At 39.3% G+C, this 24,254-nt stretch overlaps 1 protein-coding gene across 1 annotated transcript in view; it reads left to right on the top strand.

Annotated features, from left to right (window-relative positions):
- LOC104387815 (connector enhancer of kinase suppressor of ras 2-like) overlaps nucleotides 1-24,254 on the top strand; it is a 192,501-nt gene that overhangs the window by 83,461 nt on the left and 84,786 nt on the right. Inside the window, 3 exon segments of the mRNA XM_009996606.1 lie at nucleotides 14,020-14,222; nucleotides 15,789-15,876; nucleotides 22,962-23,003. Coding sequence (XP_009994908.1) covers nucleotides 14,020-14,222; nucleotides 15,789-15,876; nucleotides 22,962-23,003 — 333 coding nt within the window.

The raw sequence follows: 24,254 nt of genomic DNA, 5'->3' as shown, positions 1-24,254 counted from the left end.
TGCATACAGAGCAAATGGGGAAGGGAGTGGCAGGGAGTGCACTGAGGGCCAGGTGAGTTCTAGCTGACCACATCTCACTCTCTTCATCAAGTAAAGCATCCAGTCTTTAGGTTATCAAACTTCAGATAAATTACCTGAGGCTCTAAGAATTTGTGTTCTTCCTACTCAAGGCTGAGTTTACATTAAACAAAATTTATGTAAAATACCCATTTTCTGCATTGACTCCTTGAATTTATGTGGATCAGTTGCCTGTACATCAAGACAATGTTAACAGACTTAACAAGAAGTAACAGACTTTTGATCTTCCTGTCTTTTGACATATTTGAAAGATTTTTTTCTTGTCACACAATAATTCTTTTTCACAAAATAGGGAGAAACATGTTCTAATAAGTGTTAAACTGTAATTTTCTTCTGAAAATGCATCTGTTTAAGTCCCAGTGAGAATGAAGATCCTAAACCATTGCAGGTGAGGGCAGTGAATAGGCTACTACAGGAACTACTGGATGCTTCTGAAAAAGAAATGTACTTCTTTCCATTTATACATTTATAAAATAATCTGTTTATGACAATCCATAACTATATTTTTATGCCTGGTTCTGTGTTTGGGTAGCAGAAATGTATGCAAATGAATAGGCTAATGATAGGGTTCTGAAAAACCAAATGTGTCTGAGGGTGGAGAACAGGGCAGGAGGAAAAATGCTGGCTGAAATTTGATGCAAATAGCATTGCTATAGTCATAATTTGTGTGCATTCCTCTACCCCTAGTTTAGGGGATGTTCATGGGACGTTCACTTCTGGCACTATTCAGATTTCTTTTGAGGTCTAGATCTGGAAGACAATGATTTTGCATGTAATTTCAGCCCTTCTGTTCAGTCTCTTCAAGGCTGATGATAGTGATCACAATTGCTACTAGGAATGAAGGAATGGACATTTTCCCCTGCACAGTGATAGAAGAAAAAACTCCTTCGGTTCAGAAGGTCTCCTGTATTGCATTGCAGTCTGGTTTGCCAAAAAACAGTGGGCAGCACAAAGCAGGAAAACTAGCTTCTGTTTTTTTAACCTTGTTCCCCTGCTGCCTTGCTCCAATATGCTGAATTTCTGAGTAAGCTCTCTTGTGTCCCAAGCCACAGACTAGCCAAAATTTGGATGCTTGATTTGTCTGCAGCAGTGTGGTCTCCTAAGTATGCTTACCTAGCCATTGTGGACTAATTAGAATTCACATATCCAATTAATTTATGTGAATTTATATGAATTACTGCTTTCCCTAGCATTTCAGTGTGAAGTGTATGGAATAGCCTGCTAGTTGGACATGAACAGGCTGTGCAGCAGAGGACTCACATTTTCATTTCTTTTTCTTTCTACACAAGAGGAATTACAAAAAAATAATGCTTGTAATGCCCTGTGTCATTTCTTACCTTGTGATAAAATGAGCTGATAGATTTCTGGATGGCTTTTGATAACATTAGTGTCTATTGGATTAAACACAAAAATAAATCTTGTGAGAGCCTCTCATCAGTGCTACCACAAACATTACTTTCCTAGGTGAACAGTGCTTTACACCTTTCTTTTTCCTGTTCTGCATCATATTTGTGGGAGCTGAGAATGCATTTATGTTTTCACAGGGCCCTGAGGAGAGTGGGCATTTGACTTTTTGCAAGTGTTGACCACCTTGAAAGGCTGAAGCTCTAAGTTAGAAATGTGGAAAATGGTTCAAGTCAAGTTAAACTTTTTAGATCACTCTGGTTTTGCAATGGCATTTGTTATGTCATAGGACTAGTAGCAATGCTGTCATACAAAACCATAGGTACAAAACTGGCCACCTGTCACAGCCTCTTGTTTTTAAGAGTCCTGGTTTTATATAGAATGCCATTAAATATACATGCTGCAGAATATAGTGTCTCAAGTAAATGTGTTTTTCAGACAGCATTATTATGCTATAATGCTTAACAGTAAACAATTGTGCCTTCATTTGTGTAAAAGGGGGCAGTGATTTGGAACTTCTGGGGCTTTGCAGCCAGAATGACTGGTACATGTAAACATACACAGCAGAATAAAGGACAGTGAAACTTTTGTGGAATATGGCTTAGATAATTGAACCTTGGCCAAGTGGATTTGGGTGAGAACCCAGCTTTTGAGAGCTATGGAAATGTCACTGATTTCAGACAGTGCAGAAACACTGGCTAAATATATAAATCTAGTCAGACATGTTTTGAAATTGGCTGTGGACTGCACTTAAGGTTTTGTTAACTTTTGGTACAGGCATTACATTTTGGAACTGATAACTTCCTTCTAGTTGAATATGGTGCAGCTCTGACAGTGGGAATTCACTGGGTTTTGCTCCTCTACTGGTTGACATCAAACATAATTGCTGGTTGTTGATGCAAACCCACAATCATTTATTGTGCTCAGACATCCATGTGTGCACTGACTTGTAAAAACAAGACTCATAACTGTGGCTTACGTAGTTTTTATCCTTTGAATTCTTGATGCACAAGAAGGGGAAAACTAGCAGGGCAAAAAAAGGGCTGTTTCAATACTGGTAGCTTCTCAGTCTTATCTGCTGTTGTCTTGCATGACACACATGTCTATTAGACCATTACTGACACATGCTGCATGCTAAATAATTCTTCCTGATGGCTTCAAATCATTGTCACACTAAGTATGTCTAAGTTGGCCTGTTTTCATCATGAGATCTTGAGAAGTTAGTGCTCTCTTCAGTAAAGCATAAAAACAAAGACCTTGCAGAGTATACCATGATTTCAGAAAGATGCCACTGAAGCTCCATGCTTTTGTATGAGAGTTCAACTCAGTCCTTTTAAGTTTTGAATTCTGGAGTGTTCAGTGGTATCTCTGCCATTCTCATTTTTTATTGCAAATACAGAAATAAAACTTCAAGCAGGGTCTGTGGAAGGAAAACACTTTTTCTAAAATCCTGAGAGAGGGAGTTGTGGTCAATGGGACAGAATCTAGCTGGAGGTCTGTCACTAGTGGAGTCCCTCGGGGGTCAGTACTGGGACCAGTACTAGTCAATATTTTCATCAATGACCTGGATGAGGGAACAGAGTGTGCCCTCAGCAAGTTTGCTGCTGACACTAAACTGGGAGGAGTGGCTGACACACCAGAAGGCTGTGCTGCCATTCAGTGAGACCTGGACAGGCTGGAGATGTTGGGCAGGGAGAAACTTGATGAAATTCAACAAGGGCAAGTGCAGAGTCTTGCATCTGGGGAAGAACAACCCCATGTACTAGTGCAGAGCCACAAGATGCTAGAGGGAGGGGAACATCTCCCTGCTGAGGAAAGGCTGAGGGAGCTGGGTCTCTTGAGCTTGGAGAAGAGGAGACTGAGGGGCCACCTCATCCATGGGCACAAATCTGTTCAGGGCAGTGTCAGGAGGACAGAGCCAGGCTTTGTGCAGTGATGTCCAGTGACAGGACATGGGGCAGTGGGTGCAAACTGGAGCCCAGAAGGTTCCATGGGAATCTCAGGAAGAACTTCTTTGGTGTGAGAGTGCCAGAGCCCTGGGCCAGGCTGCCCAGAGAGGCTGTGGAGTCTCCTTCTCTGGAGACATTCCAACGCCTCTGGCCACGTTCCTGTGTGATGTGCTCTGGGTGCCCCTGCTCTGGCAGGGGGGTTGGGCTGGGGGAGCTTTCCAGGTCCCTTTCAACCCTTAAAATTCTATGATTCCCGTATGTGCTGGGTTGTGCAAAACATCCAAGTGAGACTACTGATCAAGGCAGGTGAGGGGTTTGTGTTTGTGCTGCCATGTCTGCAGCACTTATCCCTGTAGCACCTCTAAGAAGTTTGGAAGGTTGTAGCCAATCTCAACCAAGCTCAACAGCACAGGGAGGCTGCAGGAGCTGTGCAGGTCAGCAGGTGGCCAGGGGGATGTATCCTAGAGACATCAGCCATTTGGTCAGGGACAGGTCTGTGCCCAGGGGCTCTGCAGCCAGCTCAGATGTGGCTCTCCCTGACTCTGAGCCTGTGCCACCAGCCTTTGTCCCAGTGCAGATGGTGTGGGTGTCATGTGAAGAATGGGATGTGGGAATGAGGAGGGCACAGGTTGTTGAAATCTAGCTCACCAAACAATTTGTTATTCCTCACACTGCCATTTTAAAGCACCATTTATAAATATCTGTGCATGAGCCCTGCATGAGCCCTGCTTTGCCTGTGGTGCAGGACCTTGTGCCCATAGTGTGCCAGCAGTGCCAGCCTCCCAGCTGGGATGTGCAGGCACTAAAAGGCAGTTCATTGACTGAATCCAGCTAATGGAATATTGACTCAGACCTAGGGAATGACATTAAAAAGCAGGGGCAAGGCATATTAGATTAAAGAGGGTGTAGGATTCTGTTTTTTAAATATCAAAGAAATTGTTGTCTATGTAACAGGCCATGTGAAATACATTGGTAATTCTTAGTCTTTTAATGAAAAATAAATGCACTACTACTTGTATGGTATTTTGAATAATGAGGTATAAACAGCATTATGAATATTTAACATTAACTTTTTCTTTAATTTTTTTTTCTAAGGCTGTAGCTTTTACTTACTGGAAAGGATTACATTTTATTTATTGCTGATGTATTTCATTAGCAAAATCTTCCTTCCCTTGTAGAAAGGAATAGTTCATTTTTTCTTTAAGATCCTGATTTGGGATCTGTACTGAATGAGGCAATGCAGTGCTTGTCCCATGGAGATTCCCCTCTGCCAAGGAAGTACAGGGAGTACATCAGTGTAGGGTTGAGAGTGATGACATTTTTGTATGATGGAAAAAAGAACCTGAAAAATTGGTTTTCTTATTTGCAAGGAGCACAATTCCTTTCATAAATTCCCCAGTGAGTTAATTTTCATACCACTCTGTGACACTGTCAATTGCTGTAAGCTGCCTGAATTCCTGAGAGCTACCAATTCTGCATGAACCTGAGCTAAATGTCTGACCTCAGTGTCAGCATTAGATTTCCAAAAATGAGCCTATCATTTATCCTCTGAACTTGGAATAATTCACTACTGTTAAAATTTCTCATTTTTGTGTAACAAACTCAACTCGTATCCTCTGCAATCTTGTGTTTCTGTCTTACAGTTCATTTCAAGAGGTGCTTTTGAAAGTGGAAAAGGAGACTTCTTGTGACTTTCTGCCTCTTACACAAAACTGTTATTATGAAATAAATAGCAAAGTTTAACTGGTCACAAGGTTTTAGTAACAAGTACAAAAGGTTTCTGGTGATTTGGTAGTGTGCTGCTTGTGTACAGTCTTCAGCAGATCTTGCTGAGAAGGGTGTAGCAAATGATACAGATCAGAGTTCTGGGAAGGTACAGTGAAGGCTTGAGACGTTCTGTCCTTGAAATTAAGCCAGTGGAGTTCCCTGAATTCACAACAGAGACTTTAAAGAAGAATTTAGGTGTAACTGAAGTATTTTTAGGAGAGACACAATGTGCTGGCAGTAGCCTGCAGTGTGGTGACCATCACTGCAAGCAATGCTTGGTAATCACTTTCAAAAGTGAGCAGTTCATGGTCTGGTGTGGGTTTGGAGGTGGTATCTGCTAGGTCATCCTTTGGTCTTGTTTATTTATCCCAGAATCCCAAATCAGCGTATTCCCCATAGCTTATTTCCATACACATATGGAAGAGGTCAACCACCACAGATGTCTGGCTTACATGTGTTTGTTTGTTTTCTTTTTTTTAATTGAAACCATATGCATATTAAGCCTTAATACTGAACTGAAGTAATGGGAAACAATTTATCTTCCAATGTGAAAAGCCACAAAACAGACTAACTTGTTTCATCCTCCTTTTTGAGGGTTGACATTGAAGCTATTAAATATGCACAGAAGTCAGCCTGACAGAGGATAAATAGCGTGGATGGTGCAGTACACTCAGCACTGTGTTAGTATGCTTAGGAGGGGGTACTTGCTGAATAAGTAATCTGAAACTGTGAAGAAGAATATAAGAAAGTTTTAAAAGTTAAAAAATAAGTAGATAAAAATCTCTTCAAAGGGTAGAGAAAATAAAAGGAATCCAATAGAAAAAAGCATATGGAAAATAATGACATTAAGATAGTCCTTGAATGTGGCCAGCAGACACATTGTGACAGTGGGATGATCATTTAAAATGTATTTGGATGTATTAGAGTGAAGCTTCTGTATGTTCTAAGTCTTTCAGACCAGTGGTCCAAGTTAACTGGGACCAGATGTTGTGATGTTATATGCAATTTTATTGGCATCTAAGTACAATTTCTTTATACTCAACATTATCATGGGAATCGTTGAGCTGTAGATTTTATTGGGGTTTTTTTCAAATCTTAATAAAAAATTACTTTGTGTCATGATTTGCTGGATCATATTGTGTGACAACACAGTCTGGCAAGATAAAAATTAAAAATGCATTTATAAAAATGTGTGTATCTCACAGTGATCAGCCTGACAGATTGCCTCTTGGTTTTGTTTAATGTTGTAAGACATTTTTAAATGCCTGTGCTAAATACAATTTAATTTTCTCCCACCTTTTTGTGCTTTAGATACTTGTACCACAACACCATATTCTCACTCTCTCTCTGTAGGTAGGTATGGGTATGTACAGGAACATTAAGATGTCCCAGCTTACTCAAGCTTACCCAACTGCAGAGTGTTTGGATATTACAGAATTTAAATCATGTGGACTCATTACGATTAAGCAGACCAAGAAAAGTTTACACAGTTTGTTCAGAGATCTGTAGCAAGAGCTGCAATGTAAAAGTGACTTTAAAAATGTTTAGGTAGATGATAAGAAGCAGTTAATTCTTGTTCATCCAAACCAGTTGCATGTTTCCACAGCATTGCCTTGGCTATTAGTAAATTCCATTATTTTTATGAAACATCATTATGTTCAGTGCACAGAAACTGGGTTATAGTGCTGCAGTTTAGCTGTTAGAATAAACTGAGAGGCAAACGTTATTTAAAATAGTGAGAAGGTTTATTTTTGTTACATAGTGTTCCTAATTTGCTGATTTAGAGAGTTTTTAAAGAAAATGCTGAAACAAATTTGGACAATATTTCATTTGAACTGCAGTCCCCAGCCACTAAGATGGAATGCATTTCCTTAATATATGTAGAGTTTGCAAAACAATAGGAGCTAGGAATTTATGTTTTTTAAATATGAAAATAGAGTATTTTAAGTAGCACAGATCCAGATGTACCCTCTATTTTTTCCTAATCCAGAGCAAGCAAATTTAGTTCATAAGCTTCTCTAATTTGGGAAATGGATCCTGATCACTGTCAAAATAGGTACAATTTTGTGTGTTACTGTACTTTGCCATGCATTACAGCATCTCCTTGCTATAAAGCAACAGGAACAGCCATTGTAATAGTAATTCCACTAGACATTTCCTACAGACAGATAAATTATACTGTACAGAGTGGGGGTTTGTGATAAGACACTCTGAGAATCAGGTCATGTTGGGTTCAACTGCCTCTTACTCCTTTGCTCCCAGATTATGGGATTATGATCAGTCCCCAATTAAAACACTACTGTACAGTGACAAGTCTGATGCTGAGTGATCTCTGATTCAGGCTTTCCTTGGTAAAACATATACTGGTTCTTTGATTTGTTTAAATTTTCCTTAAGTGTTATCAAAACTTGCACTTTATTATAATCATTGTCCCATTTTTACCATTCAGGACCTGTGTTCAGTTTTAGATTCTAGTGTCTAGACCTGAACTTGTATATTAATTCTTATAATCACTAATGGATTTTGTTAGCTGGTTTTATCTGGAAGACATTTTTAGGTATCATACAAGGTTAGGGTTGGAGAGACGTGGGTAAGGAATTGGCTGGATAGCCAAATCCAAGTAGTTACAATCAGTAGTTCAACTGATTGTAACCAGTAACAAGTCATGTCCTTTAAGGATGTGTGTCCTGGGACCAATACTGTTTAATAATGAACTAGAATCATAGAATCATTTAGGCTGGAAAAGACCTCAAGCAGCAAGTCTAGTGGGACTGCAAACCATTCAGCAACTTTGCAGATCCTTCTATCTAGTTTGCACCCTCTATCCAAGAGGGACACACCTGACTAAAATGCATTTTAAAATGCTTCACACACTTTGACTTCCTATTATTTTTATAACTTCAGTTTAGGTTGTATCATAAAATATTATCACAAAACTTTAACAAATTTATCTGATGAAATGAATGTTTACAGACACAAGTATTTTGGATTAGGGTTTCTACTGTGTTTTCTATTGGGTCCTTAACTTTAAAAACACCTCCAGAAAGGAAATGAAAAAGAGCATGTTGTGATGGTTTCCATTCTATTCAAGTTCGTAATTATTTAGGGTAAAATCAGAGTGTGTGGTTTTTGCTTTTATTAAGCAGCCTGTATTTGCCTGGTTTTATTCAGTAAGTGGTAAATGACTCTGTGCTGTCACAAACACTGTAATTTTCATTATGAAGCTGTGGCCTTTGCAGGGGCAGCATAAACAGCCGTGCAGGCAGCAGGGAGTTGTGAGATCCCATCTGGTTCATCATGTTTTCCCAAAGGAGATTCCAAAAGCCCAGAGCTGCTTTGGGGAATTTTCTCTCCCAGTCATCTCAGAGCTGTGTGCTGCACCCAGTTCCCAGGGGGACAGGTGGGGAGCAGGCTGGTGCTGCCACACTCAGAGCTGTGAGCTGCAGGTGGGGCTCAGCCCTTCTCCCCCAGCCCAGGAGAGGCAGAGCATCCCACAGAGCTGCAGAACATGGTGCAGGTCCACAAGAACTTTTAAGTCAATTTACCTGTAGTCTGAGAATGGGACAAAAACTGTAGTGGGAAAGATGTGCCTGAAGATCCAGCTGAAGATCCTAATCCTGCTCATCACACAGTGGTGCTGGGACTCAGGAAGAGGGCACAGCAGGTTAAAGCAGCTGGGAGCCTGAGCCCTGCAGGGTGGGTGTGCCAGGGTGGGAAGCAGCTAGGTGCTGCTTCCTAGCTGGGGGGAGCAGGGGAGCAGCATGTTGGTTGTTGGGGCAGGGTGGCACTGGCAGGGCCATGGCACAGCTACTGGCTGGCTTTGGAAATGGTCCTCAGGTCTTCCTGCTGCTGTCTGGAACACAGACTTGCAGCTCAGGCCACCACAGCTGGGCTGCATGGATAAACTGTGGGGACTCTTGAAGTTTATGCACGAAACGTGAAAGTGGGAGGGGAGCCCAGTATTTAGGCTGGGGGAATTTTAGATGCCTTACCATGGTGAGCTTCTTGTAAAATGCTTGAATTTCAGTGGGGTTGTTTCCTTTGCCCTCCCCAGTCAGGTCTTCTGCTCTGCCTTTTGTTTCTCTGAACCTTACAGTTTAGTGGAAATCCTAACATTCTCAAAGTATCACCTACAGAAAAAGCTGAGTATTCATCCACATGTTTATAGATATTAAGAAATATATTAATACATACATCACACTGACTTCTTACAGGAATGGCAACATCAAGAAAAAACTAATTAAAAACGAATGTTTTAAATTTAAAAGTTAATTACTTAAGAAATATCAACTATTTAGCTAAAATGATATCCTGTGTCAAGTCAATTTCAATGTACATACACTTTTTACCTCTGTATGTCACATTATAACAAAACTATCTCTTTATATTAGTTCCTTTAAATACATAACTCTGGGGGTTTTTCCACAGAAGAAACAAACTCCTATTCCAGTTATTCCTTGCTTTGCTTTTGATCTTCAAGTGTTTACAAAAGTCTTATCACTTACCAATTTTTTTGCTGTGTATCTGTTATCCTGTTATATTTTTTACCTCACTGTTTGCTAAATTAGGTTGAACTATTTTATCTTAGAAGCTAAAAATAGTCGCAGATAGTTTTATTACCATAAAAATACCACTTTGTGATGTTATTACATGCATGCAATAAGATATGAAAACACCCTAACCTGTAGCTGAATTTTATTTCATTCCACTTCTTTGAATGTATAAAACCCCCAGGTGTCATATTGTCAGATTAAAAAAATTACTCCATTTTCCCATGCTCTTTTAAGAATGAAACTTCCTACCAGAATCATGATACAGACATGGAGCAGGAGGGTTGATTGTCACAGTGTATTTAGCTTTTTCTGCATTTTAGGTTTCTGTGGTAAAAAGGAAGAAATATCTGTTTGAAGGCAGATTCCCTATTTTTCAATTTCCAACTTCAATTTTTAACTATAGGGAGTATTCAACAACTGTTCTCTTGCATTGTATATTCCACTCTGCTCTAGTAAAAACAGCAGTCTTTTTCAGGGTGTTAAAAAAGCCCTTGTTTTCTCTACTGTCACCTGAATTCTAGCACTTCTGACAACAGCCACCTGCTTTTTCTATACTTGCAAAAAACAAGATGATGAACTGCAAAATCCCAGGAGGTGATCTGTCCTGTCTCTTTGCTCTTGCCACCCTGCACTAACCCTCAGCACCAGGAGCACTGAAGCAGGCATCTCAAACTGCAACAGGAGAGGGGAGGAAGGGGGTGGCAGCAATCCTCACTGGTAGCTTGAAAATGGGAGAATTAGGGAATGAAATTGCTAAAATTGGAACGTGTTTTACAGGCAGCAAGCAGACTTATTCTTAGACCTGAGTCAGTTGTACATCTCACCAACAAGTGTTACTTTAAGCACAGCTTTATTACAACTAATTATATTCTTCTATAACAAGCTTGTCTGGCTCTGCTCTCACATTTGTATTTAAGTTCTACCTCTTGGAATCCTTTCCAAGTACTGTCATTGAATAGAGCACGAGGAATTGCTGAGCCCCAACCTAAAATATGTTACTGAATCAGTCGGAACAGATGAGATAATTTGGTAACTCTGTTTTGTGGGAGGGTACTAATATCATAGATATAAAATATTATACTCAGTGGATGTACAGATTTCTTACTGTGTTTGAACAGTGTTTTTATGTGAGGAAGCTTAAGTAAATATTGAATAGATTTACCAGTCACATCTCTCTGTGCTCAAGATGTGCTGTAACTCTCTTCCAGCAGTCACCCTTTCTGCAATGTCCCTGTCAGACCATTCTGCTGCCATGGAGTGAGCTTGGCTTTAATCTGCTTTCTGTTCTCACTGAGCAGGTTCATGATCCAGATTCTGTGATCATTTGACAAACTCTGGCTGTGTGCTCCTGGACAGACAACATTTGGGGTTGCTTTAATAGTATTTCTTTTCTAAACCTCTATGTCCATTGCCACTAATAATTTGGTAAAACATGATTGTGCAACAACCTTGAGCAGCATGAAACAAAACTAGGGAGTGGAGCAAACCTTGCTTGTCTCTTTTTCCCCCTACTCTTGATATGAATAATAATCCTGCCTGTGCTAATGACACCCTCTTGTCCCTTTGAGAGGTTTGGGGTTTTTTTCTTTCTTTTTAAACCAGAAATTATATCTTGGATTTACTGTGCAAAAAGGAAATTGCCTGCCAGGAAACAGAATTTTATGGGCTCAGGAGCATAATTTCTATGGTGTGGCTCCAAATAACAACATGTATTTAACAGAGCCAGAGCAGAATATATTGGTGCGAAAACTGAAGTCTGATATGGTAGCTGTGATAATTATTTAGTCTGGCAGTTTTAAGACTCTCTCAGTTAGTATTGTCCAGATGAGATGCCTACAAGAATTAGAAGAGATGTGGATGTTTGCAGTGTCATGTGCACAGGACGAGACTGCCCACCTGCTCACTTATTGTCACCAACTGCAACTTCTCCATCCATGTTTTTGAACACGTTCACTGAATCATAATTAACACAGTTCCAATATGTGGACCCCTCTTTTTGTTCTTTTCTGGAGCAAACTCTTTTGTATCCCATCACCTTGTCTGCTGCCCAGGGAAGCCTGAAAGAGGCCATAGCTTCTTGCAGTAGTTTTCTCATGCCCTGTCCGTGGAGCCTGGGGGGCTTCGTAGCGTTGGATGGTGCAGGAGAGGAAGGGTGTGCAGCTGTGGTGCTGGGCATTAGGGTGAGGTGCTTGGAGAGGATACTTTAAAGGATTATTTTTAACAACTCTTTTCCCCATTTGGTAATGGTTGCTTCATTTAAACCTTAAGATCTTGGATTTGAGACAAGCTGAAATTTAGAGCAATACAATGTCTCTGTCTTCTAGGGACATTGATTCACTGTCATCCTTGTAATATTTTAATCTTTTCCCCTTCCTAAGTCTCAGCTAAACCACTAACTTGAATCAGCACTTTTGCTGCACTGAAACATTTCCTTTCATCTCCTGATTATCTTCATGGACATATTTTATCTCTGCTTTGCTATATTTTAAATTTTATATTGACATTAATTGAGGTTGCCACCAGTGTGTTAATTAATTAACTTTCAGATAAAATTAAGAACCTTCCACTCTAGGTGGGTTTTAATTTTATTTTTTTTTTTTCAATTCTCTGTGTTCTCCAATGACTTGAGCAGTTGATTTCTCTTGCTGGTACCTGGCATATTTTCTGCAGAATTCAGGCACTTCGTCTCTAGTAAAATTGTACTGGCTTTTATAGATCCACTGGTCAAACTGTTTCCCTTCCTGCTTGGCTTTTCTTGAAAGTAAACTGACAAGTTTTCAGAGCTTTTATGCAGCAATGAATTATTAGAAGAAACATTTCTGCTTTATTCCACAGGGATAAGCAAGGTTAGATTTGGAAATAAAAAGAGGAGGATCTGGTTTATCATCCTTGCAAGGTGCTGTTGAGTGTGCAACATCAAACTCCCTCTGAGAGGAAGCTGAACCTTGCCTAGTTGGTTATTAGCTGGTCAGTGTGTCCCAGTACATCCATTTACTCATCACCTCGGCACGAATAAAAGGAGGGAGAAAAATAGAGGAGGGAACTCCTTCAGTGCTTTAAAAAAAGAAAGATAAGCTGCAAATATGAAGCAGATGGTGTACTAATATAAAATACAACTTGCTTTTTACCTTACACTTTTCCAAAATGAAATGGTTTACTTTAGTGCTGACTGTACAGTGGTTGTTTTGGAAAAAAACCATGAAGATAATTGTTGTCTGTAGCTAAACCAATGTGGCTTTCTTTTGTTTCACTATCCAGTTTGGATGCTTCCAAACCTCCCTAACTGATTGTGGTGCTTTAGGCATATATAACAACTAAACTAATTCTGTCCTTAGAATCTAAAATTATTTCAAAATCTAAGTTCTTTACAGTGAGATAACTAAGATAGCAAAGTGTTTCCATTCCTTGTAGGTTGTCCTCTAAGTTGGAGGCAGGGGCTTGATTTATTTTTCAGAGTGAGCTTTTGTGGCTGGCAAAAAGGCATAGTCCTAAGCACCAGGTACATGTGGTCTGAACAACTTTACCAAATATCTGTTTGTATTTTGTTTGACTTCCTTACAACCTGTTTCATAAGCTTGTTATGAGTCAAATTGTGTTGTGTTTGTGGTTCTTTATTCTCTGTTCTGAGGAAGAAGATTAGGTGGAAAAGTTAAAGTTTATATTCATGATCAGTTACTCTCTGTAGCTTATGCATAGTTGAAATTAATAGCAGGCAATCAATTCATACTTGGAAAGCTGATTTTCAGGTTGAGGAAGGAATTTTCCTGTAAAAGCCTGACATTAAGGCTATATAAAATGTGATCCCTAATTCAAGGCATAAGTGAAAGGGAAGTTCTACTAAGGGTAAGTTATGACAGATAAGCAGAGGGACTAATAGAAATCTGAGTGAGATCCAGTGCAGCAGGACTGCCAAGAGCTGCTCTCCAAGGTAGCAGACACCCAAATGGTTGGTTAACCCTGCACCACAGCAGGTAGGGGGCAGTGAACTGACTCATCTTCTCTTTGGAACACTGGAAAGGCCTTGAGACACATGGGGTTTCTTTTTGTCTTCCCCTCAGCGACTTAGGTGGAGCCATGGGCACGGGGCTGTAGCACTGGGTGTTGATGACAGCAGAGGAGGTGATGCTGACAGGGTGGGTGCACAGTCACATCTGGCACATCTGGTCCTTTCAGCCAGTACCACTCACCACGTGTAACCTCTCAGTTTTGGTCACCTAGCTGACAACATGCTATTTCACTTAACTGTGTACCTTCTTCTTTCTCCTCAGAATTATGGATTGGAGACTGAAAACCTGAGGACTCTGTCTCACAAGCTGAATGCCTCAGCCAAAAATCTTCAGAACTTTATAACGGGTAGAAGGAGGAGTGGCCATTATGATGGCAGGGCCTCCAGAAGACTGCCAAATGATTTTCTTACCTCTGTAGTTGACCTGATTGGTGCTGCCAAGAACTTACTAGCCTGGCTGGACAGGTAATTTACTATTCCTTGATCCTTTGTGCACGAGTATAATTCTTGGGGTTGTTTTGTATTTGTTCTTTCTTCTTCTCATATACTCTTTCATTCTAAAAAAAAAAAAAAAAAAAGGCAGCTTTCCTCAGAATTATGGATTGGAGACTGAAAACCTGAGGACTCTGTCTCACAAGCTGAATGCCTCAGCCAAAAATCTTCAGAACTTTATAACGGGTAGAAGGAGGAGTGGCCATTATGATGGCAGGGCCTCCAGAAGACTGCCAAATGATTTTCTTACCTCTGTAGTTGACCTGATTGGTGCTGCCAAGAACTTACTAGCCTGGCTGGACAGGTAATTTACTATTCCTTGATCCTTTGTGCACGAGTATAATTCTTGGGGTTGTTTTGTATTTGTTCTTTCTTCTTCTCATATACTCTTTCATTCTAAAAAAAAAAAAAAAAAAGGCAGCTGTTTTGCAAATTTCTCCAATATTGGAGGCAAATTCTCTGTCAGGAGCATGTTAAAGTTTTCTCCAGTTGCTTTTTTAGATTCTTTGCAGTCTGATAGTATTTTGTGTGAAAGGAACACTTCTATACTATTTCAAGTTGTCTTAGTGCCAGAAGTGATGACATCATCAGTAATTACAGAAATAAGGGTAAGGAAGAAAAATTGTGGAGTTTGACCTGTTCTTCAGCCTTTAAAAAGACAAAAAGGCTGTTCTTGAGCAATTAAATTAAGGATATTCTAAATAAATCTTAGTACTCACTTAGCTTGAAAATTAAATTTTCTTATTAGAGTTTTGTCAAGAGTAGGATGAATGTGTTAAGTACAGTTGTGGTGTTGGTTAATTCTCAACAATCAACCACTCCTGGTTTGTTTAATTTTTGAATTGTGGAAAGACTGAAACCAAAACATAAAAAAGCATCAGAGCATTTATAGTTTGTTTCTATTTCTCTGGAGTTATAACCATGGGATAGCTTTATCCTGGTTCAGAATTCTTCTGAATGGATAGATGGCACCTTAGAAATCCCAGTGAGAGTGACTCACACTCCTTCACAGGATCTGTATAATCCTGGTGACATCTTCCTAACCTAGTGCCAGCAGTCATATTCTCCTGGGCTCCAACCTTGTCAGCTCTTATACATTCAAATGGGGTCAGATTCAGCCTGAAGAAAATCCAAGTGTGCAGGAAGCTGTTAATGACTAAGTGAGCATTGCTTTGCTCTCTGGATCAAGGTGCTGACTGCTGCTGCAGACTGCTGTTGTACTAGAGATGCCTTCTTTTAAATGAGCCCTAAAAGAGAAATCTCAACTACTTATGGAAGCTTCTGTTTCCACTTTCCACAAGAACTGTATCCTCTTATATTCTGGCCAAAACCCAATTTACATCCTGCCTACATTTTTTTCTGGTTTCAAAGTCATGTTTTACAGAAGCTGCATAGCTGGCTGCTGGAGATGGGCATGACTGGGTGTTGCACATCTCTGTTGTGCAGAGCTGATCCCTGTTTTGCATATATATCTGCTCACATTGTGCACGGGAGTTACAGTCCTTGCTGCTGTATAAAGCTGTCCTTGCTTTGCCACAGGTCCCCATTTGTCAGCGTGACAGAATATTCACTGCTGAAAAACAACATTGTTCAACTGTGCCTGGAACTAACCACCATTGTGCAACAGGTAAGAGTGTCTTCCACTCTCAGCCCCCTTCATACTGCTGCTTAAAAACTGCAGTAGGTAAAACATTGCTAAGCTTTCACTTTGCCAGAAAAACCGTTCAGTGTTACCTCTCTGCTCTTTGCATAATCTCTTTCTCCAGGAGTGACAAAAAGATGTTTGGACTTTGTTTATCCTTGTATACCTGGATAGACTGAAGGACAGTGTGAAGTTAAAAATAATCCACTTGGCTTTTGAGTAGACAATTTCATGTTAAGTTACATATCACCAAGCAGGTGTTAAACAAAAGAACAAAGCCACAGTGGGGAACAGCATTACTACTGCTCACAGTGTATTATAGATTAGAATATGAATTATCAAAAAGCTTTCAGGGAAATACAATACATACAGATATATCCAGAACCTGTGGCTCCTTCCCTTAAAGGAAAGCCAGCTGTTTTGTGAGTAATATGAAATATTTATAACATTAAACCAAATATGGAACAAGTAAGGGTAGTAGTATTATCATTACTGACATTCATTAAGTAATATAATACAATCCATAGGTATATAAGATTAACTTACCTGGTCTGTTGTGCTAGGTAGTATACGAATAATGAGTGTCTGACAGTGTCTGCACCTGAACTAAGACAAGAGGTGACACAGCTACAGAAAGACTGAGTGGAAATTAGTTTTAGAAATATTTACAAAGAGTTTCCTGTTGTGAGTAGATAAAAATGTTGATAAGAAAAAATTACATTATTGAAAGCTGTAGAGAGGCTAGAGAACAGATGGGGCTGTCTTGGAATGAAGCAAAAGACAAAAGGACTGTAGCAGGGAAGCAAGAAGAAACCTTAGCTAAAGCTTAGTTTTGTAACCCCCTTCAACTGACCCTGCCTCAATATGCAGGGTCCATCACCTGCCTCTGTCCTGGGCTATTTTCCATGTAACCTCCCAGTAGGTCAATCACAGAACTAATTTAATTTAAAAGGTTTCCTGGAGTAGTAGCATCCTGCAAACTTTCTTTTTTTTTCCTCTTTAATTTCATTTTAGCTCTTGGAGAAAAATAACTAAGGCTGATAAAGATCAGTCTTTTCCTTTACAGGATTATTCTTAATTTATAATATTCAGTTTTATCCCTTTTAGAAATGTTGTCCTTTATACATTTTTGCAGTCTAAATCAAAGATCCCTTTTCTATTTTCTTGGTTTAAAAATCCCTATGTAGGCATTTAATTATTTATGTATCTTTATTAAGCTTTCTCTTACATGGTGTTTATAGCATTAGGCTATTTTTGATTTACAGACTAAGCAAAATGAACTTCTCTACAGTATAAAAATTTGGGTTCTGTTTCCACCCTTCAGCTGATATTGCACTTTGTGTAACTTTGACTTCCCTGTGGTCCAGGTGAAAATAATATAATTTTGAATTGCTGTATCCACTTCTCCTGGTCATTTCACTGCTTCTGGCAGATGTAATTCAGTTCTCTGCCAGCAATAGACTGGTTCTTTTTTTCAGTTCTTCAGCTCCACTCCCAGAGCTGTCCTCCTTCTGACAACTTAAAAAAACATCTACCTTTTATCATAAACTCCAAAACATTCCAAGCTGAAAAATATTGAGTTAATTCTTTGGCTCAGTTACCAATTAAAGTTTGTCTTTTCCTCGTCTTGTTCTCAGATCTGTGTTGTTTGATAGTCATCTATTTAGATCTTTTTATAGTGTATTAAACTCAGCCCCAAAAAGAACAGAACAAAATCATTCCTAGGGAGACAGTTTTGCTGTTCCTAAATCTGAGGAAAATTGATCTTAATGTGTGAAAGCAGAAATACCTCTCCTAAACCAGAGCTGCAGCCTTAATGGTAGGCTAAAATATGAATTGAAAGGCATAACTAATAGAAACCTAGATCTCAGATCCTTTCAGATACTCCTTGCTTTATGAATGATGTACATTTTAGATATTTAGTCAGTGTGAAAGCAGCAGTCGAGGTTCTGCATTTGGCACATTAAGTGAGGAATGTCTTCAACCTGGAGATTTATTTTTGTGCAAAATGAACATGCTTTGTGTGCATAACTTAAAGCTGCCACTCCACGTGAACTTCCTTCTAAACTGGGGGCAGCACTGTGTGATGGGAGTTTAACAGAGACACTGCTTGTGCATCTTCTTGGTAGGCTGCATCATGTGTCTGAGTGACATACTCTTAGACCTAATGGGCAAGTAGATGTTTTGGCTTTTAGATTGTGTTCTTTGTGTATGAACATCTTAATATTTAAACTGAACAGATGAACTGCAGTGTTGGATATTATTATTTACATACCATGGAAAGGCTGCAACAAATTAGCAGCCACTTGTCTGTCTGGGAACAATATATTCTTGTAGTGGTTATAAGGACACTGATCTCTATCCTCTTCTTTTAGAAGAGTTTTATCCATGCCAGTTTATGCTTGGGAATGTACTTTATTCTACTCAGTTTTCTCATCCCTCACAATCTCACCTTCACTAAAATGCTATAAAAGAATTGCATTATGCAGAAAGCTGAAGAAACATCCTAATTTTGAGGTGCAGAGTCCCATCAACATTTGTTGATTACGTGCAAAAAAAGCACGTTAGATCAGAGTATTCCAAATATCCATTCACTTCATTTTGAAGTCAAGCTTCAAGTCCAGCTTCAAGGTAGACTAGCTCTCATTTTTGCTCTGAAAATGAATCCACCAGCCTAACTGAACTGAATTTGGATTTGGATTTGGTCATGTGTCAAGCCTGCCCTGGGGAAAGATAACTGGAAGAACAACTTATTGACTTGGAAGAACAGCACTGGAATTTTGTTCATAAAATATCACCGTTGGTTAATTTTTCATTGAATAAAAATAATTTACTTGTTCTAGTAGGAGATGGTTTTCTGGTTTGTTTTTTTTCCTGATGATGTCAAAGATGTTTAAACCTGTACAGCTCCTTTTGATACATGCATTAAATGGCACGAACAAACATTCTCCAGACAAAAAGTTTCTGTGTCTTACCAGAGAATGTCACCACAAGTCAGGCTTTTTTCCAACAAAGGCCAAATGCATTTTTGCTTGTTCTCTCCTATAATTGTGTTAATTAACATCACTGAAGTAAATTCAGAGAGCATATCCTAGATTTTTACCTTATTTTTAGTCAAATACTTTATGTTTAAGATGAAGTATTTGATTTTAACACTCTCTAGTTTGTACTGCAATTGTACGAAATTGTTGTTCATTGGTAGTTGCCTGTACCTGATTTAACTTCTAAATCAGCCCCCCTCTGAGCTGGTGGTCAGACCAGACAACCTCCAGAGGTCCCTTCTACCTGAATTACTCTGTGATTCAGCACCTGTCACTGAAAACGGTGTTATTTAAAGGTTGGACTTTGCAGACTTCAGCTTTCAGCCCTTCAATCTTAGTTTGCTTGCATTTTCTAAAGAACATTTTGTTATCAAACATCTGTTCACAGTTTTCTAAATATAGGTTATGATCAAGAATGTAATTAAAGTAACTTCTTTTACTTGGAAATATAGGTTATGATCAAGAATGTAATTAAACCAAGTAAAAGAAGTTACTTTAGTGTATTTACTGGTGTATATTTTCCTCATTTCAGAGAATCTCATTATTTTCAATGTATAAGTTCCAGAAGAGTGTTTTGTTTTATTTTATGTATGCAGGCAATATATTTTAAAGATCACTTTATCATATCCACCACTCAAAAACTGTGGTAGGTTTCAGTGCAGTGTTACTTTGGGGAATGACATTCACCTGGCAAACAAAACAAGGTTTTAAGTTCTCTTCTGAGCTGCTCTTTTATAGGATTTGTTTCTTTTCAGTAGTTGACTTAACTCATGCACTAAGTTAATGAACTAAATATTTTAGTATTTTTATGTGTTGGTTAAGTGTCCTCAAGATCTGCCATGAAACTTTCTTGATGGTATCTGCAAATTTCTTTGGTAATTGCATATTTTTTTTACTTTTGGAAGTCAGAACTAAAATGATGAATGCAGTGTGGTTGAGCACGACTCCTCCTGACCCTTTTGTCTTTATGAATATTCAAAAGAATGCTGGTTTACCTTATCAGAGTTGTGAAGGTGCAGTGTTCCTTTGGAAGGCAGGGTGTTCTGGGTAGTGCAGAAGCTGGCTTGTATGTAATCCTGCTACTCTGATTATCTTTGGTAATTCCTGTATTTTACCAGTTTTCAGAGGGGAAATAGAATACAGCTACTAATTTTTCATAGAGTTTTTTTAACTCTGAGAACAGTTTTAACATGTTGTTTTACGGAGGATATAGGAAAGAATATCACTTTAACAGTTATTTATTTTCTAAGAAAAATAGATCAAAATTCTACAAATGTCAGTCCTGGAAGATCTTTTATTTTAATGAGATCCCTAGTGCATGGCTATGTATCAGAGAAAAATAAATCAGAAGCATATTGTGACCTACATATCTTAATATTTTAGTAGAATATTATAAATGCTTTTAACCTCTCAGTTAAACTAGTCTGATGTTTTTAAAAGAAAAAAGTCAATATGCATCTATTTTGGAAGGAATCCCAAAGCCATTAACATTTTTAATGCTAATGTAATCTTGAATGTGCAACATAAGTATAGCTAGCATTAATTCTGCTCTACAAAACAGTAAAATTTCATAAGTCCTCTGGTTTTTGACCTGAAGTAATTAAGTTTGTTCAGAATGAAGCTCGTATTTCTAGCACAGAAATTAAAGGAATAATTTTAAAAGGACCATTAGCTCTGAAGTCAATCTGCAAGTCCTGCTGTGATAATTTTGTTCTCTTGGTACTTGGAGGGTTAAAAGAAGATGGTGCATGTGATGTTTGAAGTGTGTAAAACTTGTCAGAAGACTGCCTTGGGCATTGCCAACCAAACTGACTAATTGAATTCTTCTTTTGTGCTGTAGAAAATAGCAGTATTGAATACAAAAGAAACATCAAAGGGATACTTGGCCATGAACTGCTAATGTAAATTCTTCTGTGTTCCTCACAATCTTCTGATTTTAACTTTCTTGTTCTTTAACCTGTATTCACTTAGACATTATTTTCCTCTGTGAAGGTGCCAATCCTCTAAAACAAGTGTGACCCTTAGAGCTGAGGGTGTGACAGGTGCTTGTTCTCCCAGACTGGGACAGGCTGAAGTTGCTCTGCAGCAGCCTCAGATGGGCTGAGGGACCAGGTCCTCCAAGCAGCACCCTGGGAGGAAGGTTTGAGAGCTGAGCAGTAGATGGGACAGAACTGAGGATCTGAGCTGCTGTACCACAGGCTGAGCTGCTCATCTACCTCTGGAGTAAATGGAGTGAGGATGTTGGAATTACTTCATGGCAAGTTTAAAGCAATTAACTTTTTACCTGTCACATCCACGTATTTAAATGGATTTCCTGAAATCCTTAACTTCCCAAAGTCACATCTGGAGAAGTATTTTGCAATTTCCTGGTATAGTTTTTCTGTGATTAACCATTAATTCACTTGAATATAAATAATGAGTGCCACTAGAGCATGATTCCTGTCATAAGAGGCCTCTGGGTGTGAGGATCTCACCCTGCCTGATCCCCAGGGCGTTTTGTGGCGGCCTCTTCCTTCCTCCCTCCCAGGGCTTTGGTGCTCCCCCCGGGGCCAGGATGTAGGTCCCCGAGCACAGGGAGGTGCAGGGATATGCCAGGAACATTTCCTCCTCAGGTGCTGCTGCAGAAAAGCACCGGTTTGCTGACAGGAAGGTGCTCACCATGAGTGGAGGGGCTGCCTGAGTCGGAGGGAGCGGGAGCCATGGGGCTGAGGAGAGCCCGGCCGGGCTGGGGGCTGTGGCCCCAGAGGTGACCAGTCTGTTCTAACCTCACTCTGTCTAGCGAAATCGAGTTTTCTCTATATTCCTTTTAATTGTATGTTTTAGTGAAATACAGCTAGTAGAGCCAGCGTGGTGATGTGGAGGGCTGAGTGGCGGGAAGAGCTGCCCTGGGCCCTCTCCTGAGGGAAAGGGTTAAATGCCGCCTTTTCTTGACTCCCTCCTGCCTTACAAAGGGTTGCACTGAGGGAATCTTCAAATGTTAATGAGTAGTAGAGGCAGTGAATCTATTTTAGGTATGTATATGCTTCGTTTCATGAAGGAGAAGTAATACTCGAGTCACTCTAATATCACTAAATTGAGATGCAAGTGAAGAGATTCAGGAGTTAAGAGACTCAAGTTAGGTCGAGGTAAGGTTTCTTTTTTCTGAAAATGGTAACTAAAATAGGAAAATTACTGCTCTAGAAGTTGTAGGTCTTAAGTAAATAAAGGCATTAATCAGGAATATTGTTTTTCAGGTCAACTTTAAATTAGTCACTAGCAATGTTGTGCAATGGAGTGCTGGGGTGGGGCTGTTCTGTGAAGGCCTTAGGACAGCGAGATCCCCTGAGTATCCCTGGAGCACTGCTCACCACGAGCACTCCTCTGTCCTTTCCATTCCTTTTTGCTGTGACTTTTGTCTTCCAAAGCCCAAAGCTTGAGCAGTTACGTGACTCCTCTCAAGAGATGGGACCACTGCTGTGTCTTGTCCCTCGTGGATTGTGTAGATAACCAGGGCCTTGAAGCAAAGGGTGAAGCAAACCAAACTGGCAGTGTGGACACACCACAGCTGACATCTTTAGAATTGTACTTGTTCTACAATTATTCTGCTTCCTCTTCCTGTGCTTTATAATAACACAGTCTACCTAGTGGTAACACAACTGTCTGCACCCCACACAACTTGTAGAACAGCTAACAAATAGTCTGCCTCATTTAAGGCTAGGCAATGTATCTCTTGCTCTGTGCATCATTAATAAAATTAATCTGACATATCAGAAATTCAAATTACTATTTTTCTCACCATCATGAATCAGTTCCCTCTGCCTTACATTTCTATTGTTGCTAGTATTGAAGAATAGATTCCTGAGGTTAACCAGCCACCAGAGAAGTCAAATTTCCTAAGACTGTAAAGTAACCTTTTGGATATGACAAAACTCAAGATCACTTGTCTTAATAGGTAAATCTGTAAGAGATACTTGTTGGCATGAAGCATTCTTTCTTAACAGGAAACTGAAAATAATGTGCATTAATTGTTTTTGTTTTATTTTACCACAGGATTGTACAGTGTACGAAACTGAAAATAAAATTCTTCATGTGGTGAGTAATCTCAGTATTCTGCTCTGGTATTCTCTAATCCTATCCTATCCACTTAATTGAATTTTTAAAAAAATTAAATCTGCCATATGAAAATTTCCTTACTGCTTGACACAACTTCTGATTAATGATATCAATTGCTAAAAGTTAAAGTTTTCATAAATAAGATCAAGTAGTTAAAAACGTAAATAATTTTCAAGACCAGCAAGAGGAAGATCAGCTCACATATTTTGTGATCCCTGCAACCAATTTAGTGCAAGTTAGTTGTGCCTCCCATCAGACAGTTTGATGACTGCCCCAGTGCTCCAGATTTAACATTCTAAAATGTCTTTTTTTGCATCAATGGAAAGAAATTGACAGACTCTACCCAAATAATATCAACAAAATATTTTTCACCTAAGATAGTCTCCCACTTCTCTGAAGATTGGAGGCTTCTTCACTTAAGAGTTGTTCCTACCAAGCCTTTCTACTCTTTTCAAAATTGGAAGTCTTTCAAGTTTAAGGCTTAAGAATCAGCTTTCTTCTGCTATTCCATAACTTATGCCCACTTATTTTAGCAGGCAAGGCTTAGATACTCCCTCTCACTCCCTTTCCACACAGTTCCCTGGAGCAATGGTCTCTGTTACACCTACAATTAATTACAAATACATAATTATTGCTCTCAGATTGTTTCAGAAGCTTACCAACACTCTGACTAGAGTTGCTGGCATGGAACTGCAGCAATTAATTCATCAGACCTGATGCATTTCTGGCTGCACTGACTGTCAGACTGAGCACTTTGTGCCTTCAGCACTCAAAAAATCTAATGGCATGGGGCAATGGGAGAATCTTATACAAAGTTATTCATTAGATACTGGCCTTTTAGTTCAAATACTTTCCATTTTCCTGGTACTGGCACTGAAAACTTGTACTGATACTGAGATAGAGTTAAAGCCTACGGTGAAAGGGAAATCTCTAAGGATTTACAAGTTCAGATAAGCTTTTGACAAGCTCTAAGCAAGTGCCTGACTTCTTTTTTTATTTTTTTCAAAGCCTTTTACACATACTGTGCTTCCAGTGGGGATTAAAATTTGTCATAAAACATTGATGTGCTGTTAAATTCAGAAAGCATGCAGTGACTTTTAGAAAACAGCTTGCTATCACAGAGTTGGTTCTGAAAACAACTTCTAAAAGCACTGGAAATCTTCAGGGATTTGGAGGGTGTATATATAGAGACACACACGTAGAGACACATCTTTTAACCCACAAATCTAA

The sequence above is a fragment of the Chaetura pelagica genome, unplaced genomic scaffold (genome assembly GCF_000747805.2).
Source record: "Chaetura pelagica isolate M959 unplaced genomic scaffold, ChaPel_1.0 scaffold103, whole genome shotgun sequence".
Classification (NCBI taxonomy): domain Eukaryota; kingdom Metazoa; phylum Chordata; class Aves; order Apodiformes; family Apodidae; genus Chaetura; species Chaetura pelagica.
The sequence above is the reverse complement of the archived record's forward strand: the minus strand, read 5'-3'. Positions and strand labels throughout refer to the sequence as shown.